Source organism: Carya illinoinensis, chromosome 2 (assembly GCF_018687715.1).
Source record: "Carya illinoinensis cultivar Pawnee chromosome 2, C.illinoinensisPawnee_v1, whole genome shotgun sequence".
NCBI classification, from domain to species: Eukaryota; Viridiplantae; Streptophyta; class Magnoliopsida; order Fagales; family Juglandaceae; genus Carya; species Carya illinoinensis.
Window position 1 is genome coordinate 29,043,012 of NC_056753.1, and position 23,584 is coordinate 29,066,595.

The window sequence follows — 23,584 nt, forward strand, 5'->3', positions numbered from 1 at the left end:
ATTTTTCCCTTTAGAAAAAGAGTTCCTCCATAAAAAATCTCACAAAAATATATTTTCAATTTGACTTATCATGTTAGATTACAAAGTTATTTTTTTTGTAAATTAGATATGAAATATCACAATTCACATCACGCTAAGTCAGGTAATAAAGGTAAACTACAATATAAGATCATACAGGAACCTCTCGCTGGCTTTTGAAATTCTGACATCAGGAAGTATTCATTTTGATTCAAATGATCGGCAAAGAAACAGAGTAGATGTGTCAAAAAGTGAGAGTTCGCATATTTTTCACTAAACCTGTATTCAAGGGGTACATAAACATTAAACAGTACAGGCAGGCGCGTATCTGTTAGAGCCATCCATTCCCAAACAAAGTATACATGAATTGTGTTCATGTTTAAACACTAATATAACAGTGCCCCTTTACAATTTGGAATTCCACCTCATGCTTTCCTCAATTTGCAAGATCGCAAAACAGAGGACACCTGATATTCATGAGTTCTAGAGAAGAAACAGAACTCACAGATCACATGCAAATTATACAACCAAACCACGATATTGTGGAGACAAGATACTTCATGGAATCTATTTCTAATACACACGACTGACAAGTTCTTTTATTGAAACGGATGAAACCTTAGAGCCGTCCCGCCAAGAAAGATAAGCTCACAACTAAAAACAAGTAAAATAGCAATCTCAGCCTATCACTACAAATTAGCACTTGGGAGAGTTTCAAGCTACCTTAATTTCATGCACCATCTAATCAAACTAGCACTGAAGTGAATCTGCACATGAAAGACAGTTACAGTTAACCGATAACACTGAAGTCTAGTATCAAACAAACCAGTAGACATTCCATGGTAGAAGACTTGGTAATCGTAGGGATGTCAATAATATGCAAATGTAAGTTTTTATATGTTCCAAGTACTCTCGTTGTGGCTCATAATACCTAACTGCATGAGATTCTCGATCATGGCATTGAGGACTTAAACCTCGATGACACTGGCATGTAGAACATGATATCCATGACAGTGTTTGCCAATTACATTGACTGGATTCCAAACCAACATAAAAATAACAATGAAGTTTTTCAGAGTTTTACCGTCCGAAATATGCTGTTGAAATACCAGTCATCATGGTAGGACCTGAGGAGCCTTGCAAGTACCTCACCTAAATTCCAGATTTATTTGCATATGCTACCCTACACAGCCACCCCATGGCTCCAAATATTGTCTACTTTTAACTAGGAGCCTATGTTCCTGTACTGGGAAGAACTTCTAGATCCCTAATGATCTTTCACGGTAGAGTTTGCTCTCTCCTTGACTCAAAGAGAAGATTACCAACTAAATATATGTTATGATCCAAATTGTTAACTGCGAAATGCATAGCTCGAGGACAAATAAACACATTTGCAGCGCAACATACATTTAAAAGATGAAGCCGATTGAACTATCAATTTACCGCATAAACTGAGGAGTGGTCTATCGCACTGGCACTTTACCCCTCTCAGTCCTCTGCTCCACCATATACTCACGAACTTGCTTAGCTTTCTGTCTCATACCGTCAATCATCTCCTCAGTCGCATCAATTATCTGTTTTGGCAAATGCACCTCCAGATAATCGAACCAGTCCCCAAGCGTCATCTTCTCCAAATCCAGCCCCTCCTCCTCTTTGACACCAGAACCAGCCCCCCGTTCCACCTTAACATCAACTCCAGTCGCCGCGCCCTTATCGACAACAAGTCTATCATTTTCTTCGGAATTCGTTTCCTCCACATTCTCCTTATTATCTGAAGCATCCACTCGACTCGGAGCACCTTTGTCAACATCGGTTATAATGTTTTCTTCGAAATTTGTCTCCTCCTCGTTTCCCTTATCCTCCGAAGCATCAACTCGAACGAAATTCAATGACTCTTCGCATAAATTCTTCCTTCTTCTCGCCCCGACTCGGTTCTTCTTACCCTTAACCTCCACTTCTCCACTCAAGGTCTCTGGGATCTTCTCGAGAACCGGTTCCAAAGGCCCAGATTCCTTGATCTTTGCACTCCGTGTGCGCCTTGTACTTGTTTGCCGTAACGGTTTCTCTTCCACGGGTCCCACATTCTCAGGCTCCTTAGAACGAAGTTCCTGAGCAACGTCTTCGCTCTTCATAACCCTAGCTTTCCTCGGCCGACCCTTCCTTCTATTACCAGTCTCCAAGTCCTCACCTTTCTCGTCATATTTAGCTTCGCTCTCTATAGAAGCCTTTACCTTCGGGCCCCGATTCTCTGCCACCGGTTCCGCCTGGTCTTTCTGTGCGGCCCGGCGCCTGGGGTTCCGCCTCAGTTGGCTCTCATCGTCGCCGTCAATCTTGACTAAGATGGAGGTGTACTCGCCGATCTTGATGGAGTCGGCATCGCTGAGATCATAGGGAGTGTCTGGGAGGAGCTTGGTGCCGTTGAGGAGGGTGCCGTTGGAGGAGTGAAGATCGCGAAGGATCCATTTACCTGACCCAGAAGAGGATGACTCAATGGAGAGGTGCTTGGAGGAAATGCCGACGTCCTTGATGGGGACGGCGTTGCCCCGGACGAGACGGCCTATTCGGACGGTGGAACCGTGTCGGAATTCTAAGGTTTCGCCCTCGCGAGGGCCTTGGAGCATTACGAGCTTCAGTGGCGGGGCCTCCATCGTTTCAGTGAATTTGAATTGAAATTTGAAATGCTTCTGAAAGATTGAAACGGGTAGCTCCTCCTTAACCCTATGATTGACCTGACCCGATGTCATCCTTCAACCCCCCGTTGACTGCTTTGTAAATCTTTCTTCTTTTTGATTTTTTTTTAATTTAAATTATGCCGTATTATTGTAAATATATTTTTTGAGATCAAAATATTTTTATCCCATTTTATGACTATAAATATCAAATTAAGGATAAAATGCGACATTACGAAAATATTAAGCTACTAAATCAATCACCAAAATTGTACCTTAAAAAAGAAAAAAAAATTATTTTTAGTAATAAAAAATAAATATTTATTTCACGATTAAATTTTAAAATACTTATTTCACAGAAAAATATAGAAAAATGACTTTGATCTAATTAAGTTCTTTCATCAAAATAGGTCAAGCATATAAGCCACCACCCATTTATATATTTGATCAAATAATGCTACTCTTCATCTTATAGATTATCATTCCGAGTCATATAGTTATACTTGGTGACATGACAAATTTCAAATAAATTTTTCCACCGCTTAAATAATAATCACTCAAAATATGATAAGGTCATTAAAGTGTGACTCTAAATGGAAAGGAGTATGCATAAAAGATGCCATATTTACAAGTTGGCATTACCGGTTTTTGCCTAATTCAATAAAAGTCTAATCCCAAACCTACTTGTCAGGCATTTACCTAATTCAAAGTTTTTAGAGATTAACAGCAATTACAGGCTTAATCATCAAGTAGATTCTACGCTCCTAACCAAGGTCACAACAAGTGGCCATCAAACTTCCACTGATGAAGGCTAAAGGCAGTTTCATGATGTAAACATTCACTTTTAATAAAATTTAACGCTCATTTTGGTGTAGATGATGATGCCCTGTGTTCCAGAAATTTCCAAGGATTCTGCGTGGTCCCCGAGAGAGGTTTTCCAAATTCCAAAATAGCTCTAGCCCATTTGATTTTGTTCAAAAGTTCCTCCAGGTCCATAACTGCATCTTCTACTGTGTCAGAACGCATGGAATTTAAAGAAATGCTTCCGTGTTTCATCTTCTTTGAAGACCCAGCGTCATTGTTTTTACCCTTCCCAGCTGCAGTTCCCACCGTATCAGTTGGTGCATCTCTAACATGTGAACTTGAAACGCTATCAGAGCCACTGGTCTTTCCAATGCCAGTATCTACCATATCTAACTCGAAATTTGTTTCTGATGTACGTGTATCCTTTGATGCTTTGATGCTCCAAGGTCGCTTTGCCATTCGTTCAAATCCATCTGGAGGTTGCGATAAGCTTCCAGAAATATGTGAAGAAGAAGAAGTATTACGCTCGAGTGATGCTCTTGCTGCAGCCTGAACCCCCTCTCTTCCTTTGTCATCATCACGGGCCATCATATTTCCTGGAGCGCCTGTAACTATCCAATGCCAATCAAATTCAAGTCTAAAACCATGTCATTAAAGAAACCAAAAGGAAGCATGACAGAAATGGATGAACGATCAAATGGTAACATGATCAAGTGGGAGATGGTTCCAAAATCAGGTTTTGGCATGATGTTTGGTGTGGAGAGTGCGCGTTGTACAGGGCATTTCCAGCACTCTATAGTATTGCAGCTAACAAAGAGGCCTTTGTTGCAGATATGCGGATATTCTCCCATGGATCTTATCAGTGGAATTTTCTTTTTAATAAAAATATTCACGACTGGGAACTGCACATTGTGTCTGATTTCCTCGGGTTGCTCTATTCCATGGGAAATAATAAAGCTCAAGAAGATAGGTTGCAATGGAAGGCTAATGGTGGTAAAAAATGTACAGTCAAGACCTATTACAAGATTTTGTCAATTCATGGCCATGTTTCATTTCCATGGAAGAGGATTTGGAGATCACGAGTGCCTACTAAGGTTGCCTTTTTCGTATGGACTGCTGTTCTTGGGAAAATCATGACTACAGACAATCTGAGGAGAGTGGAATCATAGTGATGGATTGGTGCTACCTGTGTAAAAAACAGGGAGAATCTGTAGATCACTTACTATTGCATTGTGAGGTCACAAGGGGGCTATGGAATGAGATCTTTAGAAGAATGGATATTGCTTGGGTAATACCTTCACGGGTGGTGGATTTATTGGCCTGTTGGAAGGATCTTCAAGGCTGTCCTCAAGTGGCGGTAGTATGAAAGATGATCCTGTTGTGTATCATGTGGTGTACATGGTTGGAGAGAAATGAGAGATGCTTTGAAGATAAGGAACGCACAATGGAGGAGCTTCAGAATTTATTTATATGCACTTTAATGCTGTGGTTTTCAGCCATTGTACTTGATGGAAACAATCCTGATTTTCTTTCTTTAACTAGAATGTAATTAGGTGTTTCCTTTGTATACTTCCTGTGTCGACACGGGCTATGACTACTTCATTCGTATGTATAAAATTCACTTATTACTTATCAAAAAAAAAAAAAAAAAAAAAAAAAGGTCACCACAAGACAACTGTTGTACTTCATCACAGCTTTGGTTGACCCATGGTTGGATCTCTAAACCTCGATCTTATCATATTTTTTTTTTCTCTCTTTCAGTGGTCTGGTTTTTAAGCTATGGTTATAATATTATCGATAGAGACAGGAAATCCTGCCCAAAGGGTGACATCCCGCTCATAAATATGAGTAAAGTATCTGATATGCACTAAACATCAAATGCAGACGATGAACTGCAAATGCATTCCCCAAATAGAAATAACGAGTCCTGATTATGAATTGTGAAGGTACCAAAATTCAAATGCAATTGCAAGAACAATTATGTACTTAGGTAACAATTTGATTTAGCCAGTCCCTAAACTGCGGACTTTTTTTCCCTTCTAAATATAAAAACAGAATTCTTACCTTGGTTGAAGGGCTTAATAATCCGAGCACAAGAATGAACATTTCCATTTTCCTGCAACCACCAGGCATTGCAAACATAAGTAATACAAAAATAATCAAACAAATAATAAGTATCTAACCTACAAGATACAAGATTCATTGACAAGCAAGGCATCAATTACATGTAAACACTTTAATTTGTTTGAATTTAGTAAAAATGTATCATGTGTCATGATTCAACCATATCAAGATACAAGGCACACATAAAAATTAACATTACAAGATGTGTTGTTAAAAATGCATACACGAGTACAATCCATTGAAATCGCTCCCAAGAAGTGTCATTTTCAATTATAACAGAACAAAGAGTTATTACCTCAAATTCAAAATTAAAATGATAGTTAAAAGTTCTTTAAAATATGAATGCCTAGATAGTAGATTAAAATCTGGCAACCTGGGTTTATCTTATTCAAGTTGGATATGGAGAAGGCCTATGATCATGTCAATTGGGATATCCTACTATACTTGCTTTGGAGGTGTGGATTTGGAGAGAGGTGTGCTATTGGATCAGGTGCCGCATATCAATGGCGAAGAATGATCTTTGCCTTGGTTAACAATGGTTTTGTGGCTGAATTTTCAGTTGGTGACACCAATATGGGCACCCTTAACATTTCCCATTTGTTGTTTGCAGATTATACTCTAATATTTTGTGAGGTAGAACAAAACCAGATTCGGGCATTGAGGGCACTCTATTTTGAAGTTGTATCCCGTTTGAAAGCAAACTTGGTCAAGTCAGAGATGGTCCTAGTTGGTAAGGTTCGCAACATATGGTTGTTGGCTAATCTTCTTGGATTTAAGGTCTCCTCTCTCTCCATGACTTACCTTGGTCTTCCTTTGGGGGTTGCCCTAAGGGCCAAAACTATTTAGGGCATAGTAATTGACAAGATTGAACTTAGATTGGCAGATTGGAAGAGATTGTATTTATCGAAATGTGGAAGGATCACCTTTCAAGAGCACTCTGTCAAATCTACCAACTTATTTCTTATAAACCCGTATTGAAAAACCTCATCGTGATTTCCTTTGGAGTGGTATGGGGAATGAATTCAAATTCTATCTGGTTAAGTGGGACAAGGTATGCTCCCTAATCTCTTATGGTGGGCTAGGAATTAAAAATCTGAGGATATTCAATTGGGCCCTACTTGGGAAATGGTTGTTGTGCTATAATTTGAAACATGAAGCTTTTATGGAAGTTGGTGATTGACTTCAAGTATAGAGGTTCTTTTTTTTTTTTTTTTTTTTTTTTTTTTTTTTTTTTGGGGGGGGGGGGGGGGGGGGGGGGGGGGGGGGCACATTAGAAGAGGGTAGGGATGGCAAATCTAGTTAAAAAGGTTGTGTTTGTGTCGTGTATGTTATACCGATGTGGGTCAACCTGAACACGAACTATTAACCTTAACGGGTCAGATTTCTAAACCATAACACAATCCATTAAAATAGCGGGTTGGTATGACAACCATTTTGACCTGTTATGAATTAATTAAAAATATATCAACAAGAACCGTTTCGACCCTTGTCAACCTGTATCAACTGATTTATATAAATGGGTGAATTGACCAAAATAATCCATTTAATCTGATTAACATAATTTCACATAAAAGTTAAAATCACAAAATCTCCCAAAAATATAAAATTAACTACATAAGTCCAAAATTACAATCAAAATAATAAAAACACCAAAATTACAATCTAGAGAAAGTGCGGGAGGTAGTCATGACTCGTAAGAACTAACTCAACTAAGAATTGAGACAGAGTGAGAGTTTGAGAGAGAGTTAAGAAATACGAAATTGGGTTAGGGTATTTTTGTTTTTAGGTTAAAAATGATATAATTATAATTTTGAGTCAGATTTAACGGGACACTAATGGGTCAGTGAATCTTGTCTCAACGGGTCAACTCGTTTTGACCCGAATCCGTTAATATCAAACTCAAACTCGCTAATTTCATGTCATGTTCGAATTGAGTTAACGGGTCGTGTCACATATTGTCACCCCTAAGAATAGGGTGGGGGGTATTCGCTTGTCACACCACATACAGAAACAAAGGGTGATTATAGTGGACTAGTGTTGTATGGGCAAAAAAAGTGGTGAGACAGTGGATCATCTTCTACTGCATTGTGAGGTTGCTAGAGCGTTAGGGGAAGGTTAGAGCTAGCCTGCATTATGCTTGCCATAGTGATTGATCTCTTGGCCAATTGGATAAATCTAGACAATAACAAATCACAGTTATGTGAAAGATGGTTCCTATTTGTATTCTGTGGTGCTTATGGAAAGAACGTAATTACTAGACATTTGAAGACAAGGAGCGTTCATTAGAGAAGCTTAGATTACTTTTTGTCTGAACTTATATCTATTGGCCAAAGCTGTAGATTTCAATGACCTTGATCTTCAGAATTTTCTTGTTTCCATTTCTACTTCCTAAATAGGTGGTACCTCGTGTACTTGGGATATGCCTATTATTATTAATACAATTAACTTTACTCGTAAAAAAAATATGATATATGATGTATTTTACATCTACTTGATTAAAAATTAGATTGAAAGAACAGTTTATAGCAAGGCCCCTTTTTTGGGGACAGAAGAGAGATGAAGAATTCCCCCTCCGGGGGACCTATTTTTCAAAAATGGACAGACTAAACAGAGCAACTAAACCCATAAAAGAACGGAAATCTAACACCATCCATGGTAGCATCTATTGACTTGATGAAAGAAAATAACTCATAGCGACAGAGGTGTATGTTCATATTTCCAATGGTTGCTGCATGCAGATGAGAAATGATAAACATATACTTGTCTTGTGGGTGCAGTACAACGAAGGACCTCATTCAACAATTTTATAGGCTAAATATTGTCAGTCAGGTTGTCCAACTAGTGATGATACGTTTAATAACCAATATAGCCACTAGGCAAATAAGCCAGCATAGATGCATTCATTCTGAGCACCTCCTGATTTTTCTGGGCATATATATTGTTAAAGCCAACCTTTTTGTCATTTAATAGATTTTTGGAAATAAAAAAATAAAAAAAAAAAAAAAAAGGTTCTAACAGTTGTTAAGGATTCTAGAAATTAGGAAGGACTTTAAGGAGATATCAAATTGTACTATAGGGAAAACTTTGATGACAAATATAAAGTGAAAATATAGGAGTACAGAAGGCTACCAAAGGAATGGGCACTGTCCAGCCACATTCTGGTGTCCAATCTAACGAAGGGCGTAGGTCCTTGCATAAGGCTTCATATGATTGTCCTTCACCCATAGGAGGAGGAAACAACTCGACCTAGAAAAAGAAAAAGTAAAAAATAAGAAAAACAAATTAGCAACGTATCTGGTAGTAAAAATTGTCTCAAACATTTATATGGACAGCATTACTTTGAAAAAATAGAATTACTGAAGCTTTCATTTTTCCTTTTGGCTCATAACTAATGCTTATTAGTAACATGTAACTTTTAAGCTTAGTTTCCTGATAGTATATGTTATAAAAAAAAATACTTCGCATAGACTTCCTGAAACAATAACTGGATGTGACTAGTTGGTCAGCCTCAGAATTGATAATACAAAACAGAATCGGACCAAAGTACCCCAGGAAGGTCACCACCTGTCAATTACTGTTATCGGGAAATATTTTAAGTTCAGAGTGCAACACAATTAGAGCAAAAAGAAATCTAGGCCCCTTTTCAAAGAATGGCAAGTCCTGTTCCCAACTCAGATGAACAAAATCACTGAAAAAGAATTCCTTGCTCTACTTCTCATGCTCTCAGAACTGTTTTCAAAAAGTGATCTCTGAGAATGAAACTAAAGAGATGACTGTTCATTAAAACCAAATTCACAATGAAGTTGATGAGAAATTGAGATTTGATTAGTCATTGCAGTAAACAGATAACAGACTTGGCTAGTGATGGAATGAGCTGTAAACAAATAACATCAAAGCAGATAAAGGACTGTTCCATCTCATACTTTTCTCAGCGGGCAAAATAAAAAAGCAATTGGCTATACATAAAAAAGATCAGTTTTTTAACAGCAAAGACAAAAGGCACACATGCACAAATCATCTCATGGTTAACCATGAAACGGAGTTCAGCATTTGATACAGAGAGGATATAGATGGATAGACAGGAATAGAAAAATTACCTTTACTTTATTGTCTCCCAATAGTTCAACTACTCTTCCAGACCAATAGCAACCATCAGTCCACCAATCCACCAAATTCCCAACTTGCCACGAGTCAACAACAATGACTGCCACTTCCAAGATGGTACTGACATCAGGCATTTGACTTTCACGATAGATGCGAGGAAACTGAGGACGAACCATCAATTGCTTTTTTAGTTCCCTTGACTTACCAGGCTTTTGATATAACTGTGTCCATTTTATTCCTGCAAACCAAGCAAAACAGAATAATACTATTTTTCTTACAGAAAAAAGAAACAAGATGAGATCAAGTGGATCTTTTTAGCATTCAATATATAAAACAAACTAAATTCATAAATTTCCAGTTATTCATCAACTAAAATAAACTTGCACCTACTAATGCTTAATACTAGTCATTGTCTATCAGAAAAACAAACAATGAGTCCATCTATTTGTTTGAGTTTCATATCCATTACGTGCTTACATGCATAATATTAGGATCACAAAAGCCGACCATGATAATTTATGGCTACATGTATTAATTAATTACCCAACCAAGTGCTTGTGTCCGCTATTTGGCCTCCAAAAAAGTGATTTTAGCGTGCAAACCTACCGGCCCAAGTGCAAGTTGGTATCTAATAACATATCCCAACAAATGATTTTGACCCATTGGAAAAAATTCACTTCACAAAAGCACTGATTTGACACTTCTGAAACCACTTTCTGTTAAGTGCCAACAGACGTACTTATCAAAAAGTGCCAACAGACGAACTCTAGGAACAATAAGGAAACATAAAAATGTTTTTCGGCGGGAGCCTACCAGCCTAAGTGACAAATAAGTATCTAGTAACATATCCCAAAAAATGATCTTTGATCCATTTATTTGAGAAAATCACTATAAACAGTCCTGATTTGACACTTCTTCTAAATCACTTTTGATATCTAAATAAATTTCTGTAAGTGCTTGGAGGAGCTGATAAGAAATTGTGGTCTCTGTCCAAGAAGTGGAGATTACAGTTGTACTATAAGTCTCTTATAACACAATCTACAAATCCATTCCCATTGAAGAAAATATGGTAGACTAAGGCCCCCTTAAAAGCTTCTTTCTTTGCATGGACAGCTTCATTAGATAACCTAAGGAAATGCCAAATCATTGTATTGGATTGGTGCTATAAATGCAAGAAAAGTGGGGAGTCTGTGGATCACCTATGATTGCATTGTGATGTAGCCATGAGCTTGTGGAATGATATCTTTGCTAGAGTGGGGCTCCATTGTATGATGCCACGAAGGATAGTAGATTTTCTGGCCAGTTGGTAAGGCATTTGAGGTAATTCTCAAATAGCAGCTATGTGGAAGATGGTTCCTATCTGTTTATGTGGTGCATATGGATGGAGAGGAATGGTCAGAGTTTTGAGGATAGTGAACAAACAATGGACGAGCTTAGTACATTTTTTTCTTAATACTTTATTTCATTGGTTGATTGTAATAGACTTCAATGGCATGAACATACATGATTTCATGGTATCTTTAGACACTAATGCATAGGCATTGCTCTTGTCTATGTTGCATGTACTTGGCTATGCCTATTTTGAATTAAGCTCTTATTTACTGATAAAAAAAACTTTCTGTAAGTGCTAACAGACGAATTCTAAGAAGAAATAGGAAACTTCAAAATGTTCATTTCAAGAGGATAAAATTTGAAAGTGCATGACCTTGAGAAGAAAAACTATATGACCCAATGGTAAACTAAGTCACATGGACCAGAATAGAATACTTACTTTCATCAGGAAAGTCAACATACTCTAATTGATGCCCCATCTGACCTTTTCTTAAACCAATCTCCTTTATCTGATGGAAAGGCCAGGGAATATTAAACGGAATGAAATACTTATCTATTAGAAGGTGGTCTAACTTATAAAATAAATAAATAAATAAAAATTAAAAAAAAAAAACTTTAGCAGAGAGACAAGCTTCATCTCAATTTAAAAAAATGATCTTATCATTCAACATCATGCATAAGAAGCATAGTAGACACCATGGACCTAGCAGGTGGTAAAAGGAGTTTTCTTCTAAGTCACAAGTAGTCTATTCAGCAAAGCTGCAAGGTATCTGATAGTCTAAGAAGATTAGAAAAACCAACAACTAAGAGAAATAGAATCCAGCAGACGGATTCGACTAGCATGCTTGCCCATCAATTAAAATCAAAGAATCTCTTATAGCCAATATCAGGAATCAAAATTTCATTCTTTGACCATTCTTTGTGTGGTTTTTTGATAAGTAAACGGTAGTATTAATGATAAAAGACAGAGTCCAAGTACACAAGAAGGTATACAGGTGGAGATTCTTAGGTCTTTAGAAACAAGAAAATCATGAAAACTTAGGCCATTAAAGTCTATTGCTATGGCCCAAAGGCATAAAGTACGGAAAAATAAAGACCGAAGCTCCTCTAAAGACCGCTCCTTATCTTCAAACGTCCGATCATTACGTTCACGCCATAAGCACCACATGATGCAGATAGGGACCATCTTCCACACTGCTTTGATTTGAGAGACCCCACCCGGAATTGCCCAGCTGGCCAGAAGTTCAACTACTGAAGCCGGCATTACCTAGTTCAACTCTAAGCGACTGAACACTTCGCTCCACAATGCTCTAGCTATCTCACAATGTAGCAAGAGATGATCCACTGATTCACCCTCTTTTTTGCACAGACAGCACCAATCTGAGATAATTATTCGACGCTTACGCAGATTATCTGTTGTCAATATCTTCCCTAGAGCCGCTGTCCATGTGAAGAAGAGTGCTTTGGCGGGTGCCTTATTTCTCCACAGGCTTCTCCAAGGGAATTGGGAATCCGGTCGACATGTAAGAGATTTATAAAAAGAGCTGGTTGACAAATTCAAACAGCTCACCACTTTGTCATCTCACATTAAGAATAAACAAGGTCCCTAACACATCTACCAACAAAAGAAAGATCGAACAAGCCCTAGAGATATAATGCTTTTATCCATCACAGGCTCATCCTTTGTCTCTTATAAAGATTCCTTGCCATCTAATCCTTGAAAGTTGATATTTCTTTTTAATGAGTCAGACAGTAGGGACAAACAATGCAAAAATGGTTCATATGCTGTGCTTGATAACACCTCCAAGATTGTGAGTAGACCTATATATGTCTGGTTGCACATATTATGATATATAGAAAATCATGGCTAAATTACAGACTGCTTCCTCCAAGTTCAGGTTTGTTATCCATTCAGCCCTTAAAATTCTAATTTGATCAATTCTACTTACTTTTTTTTTTTTTTTTATAAGTAATAAGTTATTTCATTGATATAAAGATAGGCACAGCCCACATACATTGGAAGTATACATGTGAATACACCTATTTAAGAACTATAAACAGTTACAAGGAAATCATGGAAGCTAAGACCATTCAAATCTAAAGAAATGGCCCACAAAAACAAATTCTTCCAGAAAAAACTCCTAAACTCATCCACTTACTTTCAGATTCCATTCAATGTGCTCCCTCTGTCCACATCAATTAACAAGACATGCATTAAATATCACTTGAGACTTTCTGAGACCCAAAATCAAATCATAATATCACATTGAGGTTTGCTTAATTTTTTTACTAGAAAAATTAAAGGTAAGAGGCACAGATAGGACCGGAGAAGGTCAAACTCTGGGCGGGCTGCCGGGTTTCGCCTACACTACGGTTTCACAAGATTGAACCTTTTTTGTTCAACCGAAGTTAAGGAGTTCTAGAGCACAAGGGAATGGGCTTTCATTCCCGGGACCGGCTCGTCTATGTACTCGGCGCCCCCCCCCCCCCCCCCCGATTGCTTGAAGATGCGCGCGTGATACGATAAAGGGCCCCTTTTGCAGGCTGCTCCTCAAGCCTTCGAGTGCCGATCTTCGCTTGGGCCGGCTCCGAGGCTCTACCCTAGCTTTATGAAACTCCACTTGTCTATATCCAAAAAGTCTGACCAGACCTCTTCAACTCCCTCTAATTAATCCATTCCAAAACCATTCAACTCTGAGACCTCCATTCCTACCAACTCCATCACCAGTCCCTCAGTGTCCTCCACCTATTCGAGAAGCATATTGTGATACCCCCATATGATAAGATTGAGGGTAGGTGGTTTATGGGATTCCACATTGCTTATGAGAAGTTCTTAAGGTTCCAATGGGGCTCCAATTATATCAATGACTAGTTCTTTTGGAGTATAGGCCATGTGGTTTGGGCCTTCCATTGGGACATTACAAATGGTATCAGAGCCTATCCCAACCAAAAATATTGGACTTAAGCCGTGCCACCTATAACAGACAAGCCCAACGAGGACGTCGGGAATTTAAGGGGGGTAGATTGTGATACCCCCATATGATAAGATTGAGGGTAGGTAGTATATGGGATCCTACATTACTTGGGAAGGAGAAGTTCTTTCTCTTTATAAGGTTCTAATGGGGCTCCAATTGTATCAATGACTAGTCATTTTGGAGTATAGGTCATGTGGTTTGGGCCTTCCATTGGAGCGTTACACATATCAACCCTATCTTCATTGAATCATCGATGACCAAAAAAAGTTGTATCTAGCCAACACCACCCACTCACTCAAAGATCTTAAATTTTTGCAGCAAACAGGACCTTGTTTTCATTGATGTCCTAAAACGGAAAAATGTCAAATACCATACCCTCCCCCCACCCTCCACATTGCTCTAACAGCCCAACACATCTTCCGCAGGGAAAAACCCCAAAACCTCCTCCCTGCACTCTATCCTCCAATTCCTCATCTCCACCCCAATTTTGTTTTTTCAGCTTGCATCTTATCATTTATTTATTTACCTATTTAGATAAAATGAAACAGAAGTGATAATGCGAATTATCTACCCATCAAGGTGAAGCCTAGATCAAAAGGCAGGCTTCATTTGAGCCATAGATTTAGGTCTTCTACGTTCGATTCTGTACCATCAAGTTTCCCTAGATTACCCAATACACCATTACAAAGATGGCATCGTATAGCCAAAGTTTACTATCTATGGGTGGATCCATCCAGAGGGCCCTACCTTGGTGAGTTTTCATGTTATTGGAGCAAAATCGAAATATTTGCATTTTTTCATGTATAATAAAGACTCATTTTAATCAATTTTGATGAAGGTACATGTGTTTCATACATAATATGGCACCAGAGATCAAGATCGAGTTTTCCTCTTGCAAATAAGTGAGATATAAATATTGTTGGGCATTGGGTGGATTGTTAACCCTATATCACCAAAGCCTACTTTCTCCACTCTTCATAATTTGATCTTTTTCACACATGCTTTCAGCTATATTTAGATGTCTCGACCATAAAAATAGCTAATAAAAATAGTTCCTTTTTCCTATGTTCCAGTTAGTCACATACATTTGAACCTTAAAAACACAACTTTTCATAAAAAAATTTTTTGATAGATAATATGGATTTTATTCATAGTAAATAGGCAATGCCCAAGTACACGGGTAGTATACAAGAGAATAAACCTAAATACAATCTAAAACAGAAACAGAACTAAAGAAAAACATTACAAAAGTTGATATCCCTTAAAAGATTATTCGCCCAAAAGTTTAAAGTGTTGAAGAAAAAGTCCCTAAGTTCCATCCTTGTGCGTTCTCGATCTTCAAAACACCTCCCATTTCTCTCGAGCCATAGACACCAGAATAAGCACAGTGGGATCATTCTCCACTCCTCTATATTTCGCCTACTTCCAGCTGCTCCTTGCCAGCAAATCAAAAAATCCACCACTTGAAAAGGCATGACCCAAACGATGCCTAGTTTGACGAATAACTCATTCCACAAAGCCGTTGCCATTTCACAATGAAGAAACAAATGGTTGACAGATTCACCATCATTTTTACACATGGTGCACCAGTCCATCACATAAAAGCCCCTTTTCCTCAAATTATCGGTAGTTAAAACTTTCTCAAGCGACACCAACCAGCCAAAAAACGCAACTTTACTGGGCACTTTAGCTTTCCAAATACATTTCCAGGGAAAAGTTATATTACCAAGGCTAGTTAAGATCTTGTAATAGGATTTCACAGAAAATCTGCTTTTAGAATCATGAGTCCACTGCAGCATATCATCCCTGGTCTGATCAATCTTAGAAGCATAAAGGATAGCATAGAAATCAGCAGCTTCGCTCACTTCCCAGTCCTGTAAGTCTCTAGAGAAATCCACATTCCAGTTTAGCATGTTATTAGTGAACAAGTAAGAATCTGCCACAGCTGCCCCTTTACATGTAGCAATCCTGAATAGGCGAGGGAATGCTAATTTAAGAGCTAGATCACCACACCATACATCATGCCAAAAAGAGATGTTGGATCCCGTCCCCACTTTGAGATTAGTGTTTCTGACAAAGTCCCCCCATCCCTTACGAATAGACTTCCATAGACCCACCCCAAACACCCCTTTTATTTCATTAGTACACCAATTCCCCCAAATCCTTCCATATTTAGCATCAACAATCTGTTTCCACAAAGCAGTATCCTCATTGTTATACCTCCAAAGCCACTTCCCAAGAAGAGCTTTATTAAAAATTTTCAGATTCCGCACACCCAAACCTCCACAAGACACCGGAGTAGTAACCTTCTTCCAATTCACCAAGTGAAGTTTTCTTTCCCCCCCTTTTCCATCCCATAAGAAATTTCTGAAAATCCTCTCAATAAGATTTACCACTCTCATTGGAATAGGAAAAAGAGAGGGGAAATAAGTAGGTAAATTAGACAAGGTGCTTTTAATTAATGTAACTCTGCCCCCTTTGGATAAATAGATCTTTTTCCAGCCAGCTAATCTCCTTTCAATCTTTTCTATCACCCCATCCCAAATGGAGACAGAATTATGGGGAGCCCCCAAAGGTAAACCAAGGTATTTCATAGGTAGCGAAGAAACTTTGCAGCCCATAATATTAGCCAAATCATATATATTGCTGACTGAACCCACTGGAACGATTTCAGACTTATTTAGGTTTACTCTAAGTCCAGAAACAGCTTCATAACATAACAATAAAGCTCTCAAGGCCCGAAGATGATCCTGGTTAGCTTCGCAGAAAAGTAAAGTGTCATCTGCGAAGAGAAGATGAGAAACAGTGATGCAGCCCCTATCAGCATCTCCCACCTTGAAGCCTGCCATATAACCTCCATCAATTGCCAACTCAATCATACGACTCAAAGCGTCCATGACTAAGACAAAGAGGAAAGGAGACAAGGGATCTCCTTGCCTTAAGCCACGAGAACTGCTGAAAAAACCAGCCGGACAGCCATTCACCAAAATAGAAAACTTGGTCGTAGAAATACAATGAGTTATCCAAGAGCACCATTTCTCCCCAAAGTCAAATTTCTTAAGCAAATAAAGAAGAAAATCCCAATTTACATGGTCAAAAGTTTTTTCCATGTCTAATTTGACTAAGATTCCAGATTGACCTGTCCTTATTCTGTTTTCCAAACACTCATGAGCAATAAGAACCGAATCAAGAATTTGTCTTCCCTTCACAAACGCGTTTTGAGGCTTTGTGATAATTTTATCCATAACCATGCTGAGGCGATTGGCTAACACCTTAGAGAGGATCTTATAGACCCCGTTGACCAAGCTGATTGGTCGAAAATCCCTTATTTCAACAGCACCTACCTTCTTAGGGATAAGGGCTAAAAAAGTAGTATTAAGACTCTTTTCGAATTTGCTGAAGGAGTAAAATTCTTCAAAGACTTTCATAACATCATCCTTCAAAATATCCCAACAAGCTTGGAAAAAAGCCATAGAGAAACCGTCAGGACCCGGAGCTTTATCCTTAGACATGCCCCTAACCACATCTAGCACTTCATCTTCCTCAAAGGGCCTCTCCAGCCAAGAAGCAGTTTGATTATCTATGGAGTCAAAAACCAGCCCCTCTAACTTGGGCCTCCAAGAGAAATCTTCCCGAAAAAGTTTCTCATAAAAATTCGCAATATGCTCTTTTATCTCTTCCTTATCACAAATCACATTATCGTCAACCTGGAGGACTTCTATGGCATTATTTCTGCGATGTGAATTAGCCATTCTATGAAAGAATTTCGTGCATTTGTCTCCTTCCTTGAGCCATAAAATCCTGGATTTTTGCCTCCAAGAGATTTCTTCCATAAGCATTAATTTATTAATATCCGCCGACACCCTTATCTTCAATTCCTTTTCATCACTAGAAATTGTACCCCTCAACTCCTTTTCCTCCAAATTAGACAACTGTTCCAGCAGGCATAATCTGTTGTTCTTGACATTGCCAAAAAACTCAGCATTCCATTTCTTCAAATCTCTTTTGAGTTCTTTTAATTTTCCTGCCAAGATAAAGCTGGGTGTACCTATAAAGTGATAGGAGGCCCACCACCTTCTAACTCTATCAACGAAACCTTCCTCCTTCAACCACATATTTTCAAATTTAAAGGGTCTTGGGCCACTAGCAATGCCCCCACAGTCCAACAAAATAGGATAATGGTCAGAAACAACGCGCTGTAACCTTTTCTGACTTAACTCCGGAAAAGTGGCTTCCCATGATGCTGAAACAAGAAATCTATCGATACGGGACCAAGCCCTTCCGTTTGACCAAGTGAAATCTCCACCCACCATGGGCAAATCAATCAATTGCATGTCAGAAATAAATTCAGAAAAGTCAAACATGGCTTTAGAAATAATCGAGTCCCCATCTCTCTCACAAGGAAAACGGGTAATGTTGAAGTCCCCTCCAATGCACCATGGAAGATCCCACCAACTACAAATGCCCGCAATTTCATCCCACAAAGAACTCCTACAAGAGTCTAAATTTGGCCCATAGATACCAGCAAAAGCCCATTCAACACCATCAACTACGTTCTTAAAATGGCAAGCCACCAAGAATTCTCCCACATAGTGATTAACCACTTCCACTACCCTTCGATCCCACATAACAATGATACCTCCGGAGGCTCCGTTAGAGACTAACTCAACCCAACCCACATAGTTACAATTCCATAAATTATGAATCACCGATTGGCTAACCGCTTTCAGTTTAGTTTCTTGAAGACAGTAAATATCAGCCTTCCACTGCCTTAACATATTTTTCACCTGAAGACGCTTTCTAAAGTCGTTCAACCCCTGAACATTCCAAGAAATAATTTTAGGTTTCATAAAGAACATTAACAGCCCTCTCCTTACCTTTATCTCTAAGAGTACTCCCACCCTTGGAATTGTAATTAACCGTGCATTCCAACCTCTTGAGCTCCCTTTCCTTCTTAATTGCAGACCTTGCCAGGGCAGGATGCCCAGCTTCAATAGCCGTGAGGAGAGCTCTGAATTGCTCTTCATAACCCTCACAAGAAATACCAAGAAAACTACTATGGTCTTCTGCCTTTCTTACAACCCAATCAGAAGGATTACTAGACCAATCAGTACCAGGGCTAAAAGAGCATAAAGGAGCTATATCAAGGTCTTCATCGGAGTCTGGTAACTCACCAGCTTCACCTAATGTAGAAGCATCCCCACCTAATACCAATTGCAGCTCGGGATTAGAAAACTTGGAGCAAGGAACTCGTGTATATACAGACCCTATTTCTCCCTCGATAACGGCATCAGTAGCTTCAACAGCATCCCCATCTGTTGAAACAAAGGTGGACTTCACAATCCCCACCTCTAGTGTAGATCTCGACTCCCCTGAGGAAATGCCAGCCTCTTCCTCTTCATTCGTATCTGCCTGTACCCCTAGCTGTTCCTCAGAGACAGCCTCCCAACTCGCTAGCGCCAAACAGGGATGGTCACCCGAACCTATCGGCGAGTTCTGTGAAGACAGAAGTGTAGCCGAGGCGTTATTTTCCTCTTCCCGACCCTGCTGCTCGAACCGAGATTCGGGAACCCTACTAACTGTAGGGGTTTGGGACGTCGGAAAGCCTCCAGAGGGTTCGCCTGCAACCGCCGGCGACGTCTGTGTCAGTGAAGAGGCCGGAGCAGCCATCGGGTCACCTGGTATCGGACTGAGGTTTGGAGAGGCCGAAATATCGGCCTGTTTGAGAATCGGCTTGATAGGAGTTGCCCGTAACTGAGGTACGGGGCTTGTAGATGGGCTCGCAGCCCGTGGATTTGAGGCCCGTTGGCCTGGACTAGGTGTGTGGTCTATTGGGATGGGGTCCCGTGGGCTTGGAGGCTGTTGGGGTAAAGAGGTGGGTTTAGAGTATAAATTGGAAGTAAATGGGCCCGGGCCCAGCCCACCCTCTGGCCCTCCCAATACAACCAGATTCCTGCTCCCATTTAGAGACCCATATCTTCCCACTTTGGGAAATGATTTTTCAGAGGCATGCAGGGAGTTTGACGCCGAAGGAGTAGATGCCGAAGTCTCCTTACCCAGTCCCATCACCATATTCAGACCCAAATCAACATTTTGCACCAGTAAAGAAACTTCCTCCAGCACGCCAGAAAGCTGAGCTCTGACAGCCCAAAGTACACCCTCCACTTCCCCTACTGTTTTGCCCCTGACAAGAGACGTCCCCGTGTCCCCTTGGAAAGGACCAGCTGCTTTCTCCTTCTCTTCCATGGCTGATTTGAAAGCTGCCTCAGAACCAACCACCATGGCATAGGATTTCGAGGCCTGGACAGACTTTCCATCCCTCCGTGACACTGGTTGCGCCACCGTGTGTTCCACTGTTTTTTTTAAATTGTAGGCAAAGCCTTCCCAGCCGTTGCTCTTTAAACCTTCTGGAATGATCACTGAGCCTCTTCTCCTTCCATTACTATACTCCTCCAAAAGAAGGTAATGTCCTCTAGAATTTCTGAGAAGCTGTATAGTGAACATCCCGTTACCCACCCTCTGTTTTTTGAAGAAATCACCACGCCATCTGGTTCTGATGGCTTCTCCCACCATATTCACCACCCAAGAGGCAGTCGAGCCATTTAAAAGAATGAAAAGAGACATCCTTCTGCTTTTCTCTGTGATACGGAAGTTATAAGCCCCCTCTTTCGCAAAGATGAAAGTTTTCGATTCTACTGAAAAACGTCTAAGCTCTTCCATCATAAAGAAACCAACAGGAGATGGAAAAATTACTAATAACTAAGAAAAAATACAAACACCAGTAATTTTTCTCCACCAAAAATAGCAGTAGAACTTAGGAAGAGAAGAGAAGAGAAGAGAGAGCAAGAGGGGGAATTAATCAAAGAGAAATCAAAGTGATACAAAAGAGTTGTGATTAAAATACACAATGAAGGTATGGTGGAAATACCAGGCCATTGACAGGTAATATAATAGCAGTTCCATGGAGGAGAATAGGAATGGAAATCTCGGGTATGAAAAACAACCAATTTTGGAGCTCAAATTTAATGAAGTGCAAGTTGAAATCAAAGAAATCACCAGTAAATTTTTTTTTTTTTTTTTTTTTAACTTTTCATAAAATTAAGGTTGCGATATCAAAACTTTGTCACCATTTCACAATCCACCTCGTGTGAAGTTTCATGCTATACTTACAAGATGTCCAATTACTAACAGTGGGTTGGAGGATCACATTGAACTGAATTTGGGAAAAAAAAAAATGCAGGCTAAGCAGACCAAATTAGCAATGAAATTTTCATTAAGTCCAAATTTAAGGACATCAATTTGTAGATTAGCCCCAAACCTCAAGTCTTAAGCATGAATTTTCAAAGGCTGGCCACTATACTTGGACACTTGACTCTCAATGCAGACTTTAAAATTAAATAAGACAATTTCCGACAAGAAATCCTTATGGGCAAACTTGCACCAATACAAAATCTATAATGACCATATGGCCATTTAGTCAAAAACGGTAGTAAGCTATCACTTTGTCCCCATATCCTTAAAAAGGTGAGGTAATTACAAACAAAAATCATCGATGCAGAAATGAAAAGGTAGGATTTAATTCGATATTAATTGTCAGAGACTCAGAGATGCTTGTGTGGTGTCAGAAACATGCAGTAGATGAAAACTATTCAATGTGAATAAAACTGAAAAATACCTTGCATTGGAACCATGCACCACGAAATCCCTTCATAAATGATCTTGATTCTGTCATTTGACCAACTTCAAAAGGCAGAGCAACAGGTTCGTCATTGTCCATCAAAGCTACAACATAAACACTTCAGCTTAGCAATTTCTAGGAAAGGCATAATTGCTAAAGAGAAACATTTGGCCACAAAGAGAGAGGAAAGAGGCATCTCAACCCAAACCAAGTAACCAACCAACACTACCGCCATCTATTGAAAATGATTTTTCATTTTTTTTTTTTAAACGAAACCCATGTCTCACCCACCAAAGCATGCTGGCCACAAAGATTACCCTTCGCGCAGTAGGAGTACATTTGTTTCATTGTATCATGTATGATAGTTCCTGTTAAAAAAAGTTTTCGGCAAAAACATTTTGAGAAAAATTACCAATCTTCCATTGTTTAGCTAAAACCAAATTTTGATGTTACTCGCACCCAGATATTTTTGCAATTTCATTAGCTCCAATGACTTGACAATTTGGATCAAACAAAAGGCCCCCTTGATCGTCGGGGCCAGTTGCCCGAGTTGTAATCTAAGACCTTCCCCCTCCGATTTCAACCTAGTGAGAGGGTCAGTTGCGTTCCGTGATGGAACGAGGCCTGGGATTTTCCCTACAGATGGCTTAACGCCCAAAGGCCTTGTCCCGGTGGTTAATGCAGAACAGCTCATCTCACAGACACCGAAACCAATCAATGCAAACTTCCCGCTGCACAACGATATCCTTTCCAGAGCCTGGTTCGCCTAACCCACAAGCGAGAATTAATTTTGATCTTCATTCCATAGTAGAATTTAAACCGGATGCGATTTTCTTCTGTTTAAGTATTCAATTTCCGTACGGCCCCTTGGACCTTTTTTCATATATTAAATCACTATTGGAGTTCCGATCCCCTCAAAGTGATCATCATCATTCTATTAGTTCTCTTTTTATTGTCACTTACCAGAAAGAAATACTCCTTTTATTTTCTTAACCTTGGGCCCATCGGTTTCTATCGATAATCTTTACCTCTCAAGTCTTCTCCTTCCCTTTGAATCCATTTGGAAAAACTAAAAAGGTAAAAAACCAGAGAGGATAAGAAGAAGAAGAAGAAGGTCCGAACCGTGCACGGCAGTGCGGCGGAATTGGAGGGTTCTGTGCGAAGTGGTGAACCGCGGGTTGCCACCGGTGGTGCCGAGCAATGGGAAGCAGCGTCGTGTACGGTGCTTTGCCAAAAAGCCCAGACAGAAACGATTCGGGGAGAGAGAGAGAGAGAGAGAGAGAGAGGCTTAAGCATCAAAATCTCTACCGTACAAACTACGGACCCTTTAAGGAGTCATGACCCAACCCACGTTTGGAGAAAGCGCTCTCTTCCCCCTAAAGCAGGCCCAATAAATACCCTTTCCCCCTTCGGAGCTCGGTCCTTTCTTCGCCCTACATCACAGTTCACAAACCCTAAAAACATCCGCCCCCACCCCCACATTAAAATTTATATTTATGAAAAAAGAAAATTGATATCTTAATTACTATATATTTTAATGAGAATAAAGTTCATAAGTCTATATTAATGATATATATTTTTAACAAAATAAAAGATATCATCTTCAATTATACATAGAAACCTTAATAAATACCGTCTTCAATTAATGTGTTGATATCATTTTATTTAAAATATGAGATTTTTTTTAAATTTTAATTTTTGTTATCTGATTTGAATATGAGATTTTATCTAACTAACTCTTATTTATATATAATTATAAAAAAATATAAAAAGTTATATATCTATCATTATATATATATAAATAAATAAATGATAATTATAGTTATAAATATCGTATAATTATTTAAAAATAAATAAATAAATATAAAATTTATATGAAA

The 23,584-nt window shown here is 39.2% G+C and overlaps 2 protein-coding genes across 7 annotated transcripts; both read right to left on the reverse strand.

Moving 5' to 3' along the window:
* Positions 1 to 260: 260 nt before the first annotated feature.
* LOC122300705 (FHA domain-containing protein At4g14490-like) lies at positions 261 to 2,765 on the reverse strand. 2 transcript variants are annotated; one of them, XR_006240063.1, is made up of 2 exons: positions 1,426 to 2,765; positions 261 to 785 (listed from the first exon to the last, which is right to left on the reverse strand). XR_006240063.1 is itself a non-coding variant. In XM_043111539.1 (2 exons), exon 1 carries the CDS (start codon positions 2,760 to 2,762, stop codon positions 1,482 to 1,484), a length of 1,281 nt encoding a protein of 426 aa, XP_042967473.1. In that variant the 5' UTR covers positions 2,763 to 2,765; the 3' UTR covers positions 261 to 785; positions 1,462 to 1,481. The 2 variants fall into 2 exon arrangements, 1 of the variants encoding a protein (XP_042967473.1); XM_043111539.1 differs by having other exon boundaries at positions 1,462 to 2,765.
* Positions 2,766 to 3,206: 441 nt separating this feature from the next.
* LOC122300706 lies at positions 3,207 to 23,145 on the reverse strand. 5 transcript variants are annotated; one of them, XM_043111542.1, is made up of 8 exons: positions 22,827 to 23,145; positions 21,702 to 21,808; positions 11,491 to 11,560; positions 9,925 to 9,957; positions 9,713 to 9,819; positions 8,745 to 8,861; positions 5,556 to 5,607; positions 3,207 to 4,102 (listed from the first exon to the last, which is right to left on the reverse strand). In XM_043111542.1, the coding sequence occupies exons 2-8, from the start codon at positions 21,801 to 21,803 to the stop codon at positions 3,549 to 3,551; spliced, it is 1,035 nt and encodes a 344-aa protein (XP_042967476.1). In that variant the 5' UTR covers positions 21,804 to 21,808; positions 22,827 to 23,145; the 3' UTR covers positions 3,207 to 3,548. The 5 variants fall into 5 exon arrangements, with proteins under 5 accessions (XP_042967476.1, XP_042967478.1, XP_042967474.1 ...); XM_043111544.1 differs by lacking the exon at positions 11,491 to 11,560; XM_043111540.1 differs by having other exon boundaries at positions 9,713 to 9,957; positions 22,827 to 23,143.
* Positions 23,146 to 23,584: the final 439 nt, after the last annotated feature.

Bases quoted from the DNA above. Each gene is read 5' to 3' on its own strand.
- LOC122300705 (XM_043111539.1), bottom strand. From the start codon at position 2,762: ATGACATCGGGTCAGGTCAATCATAGGGTTAAGGAGGAGCTACCCGTT.
- LOC122300706 (XM_043111540.1), bottom strand. From the start codon at position 21,803: ATGGACAATGACGAACCTGTTGCTCTGCCTTTTGAAGTTGGTCAAATG. The intron at 11,561-21,701 runs GTATTTTTCAGT...CCTTTCCATCAG, and splicing joins GTGCATGGTTCCAATGCAAG to ATAAAGGAGATTGGTTTAAG. The intron at 4,103-5,555 runs GTAAGAATTCTG...GGCATTGGATAG, and splicing joins TATTAAGCCCTTCAACCAAG to TTACAGGCGCTCCAGGAAAT.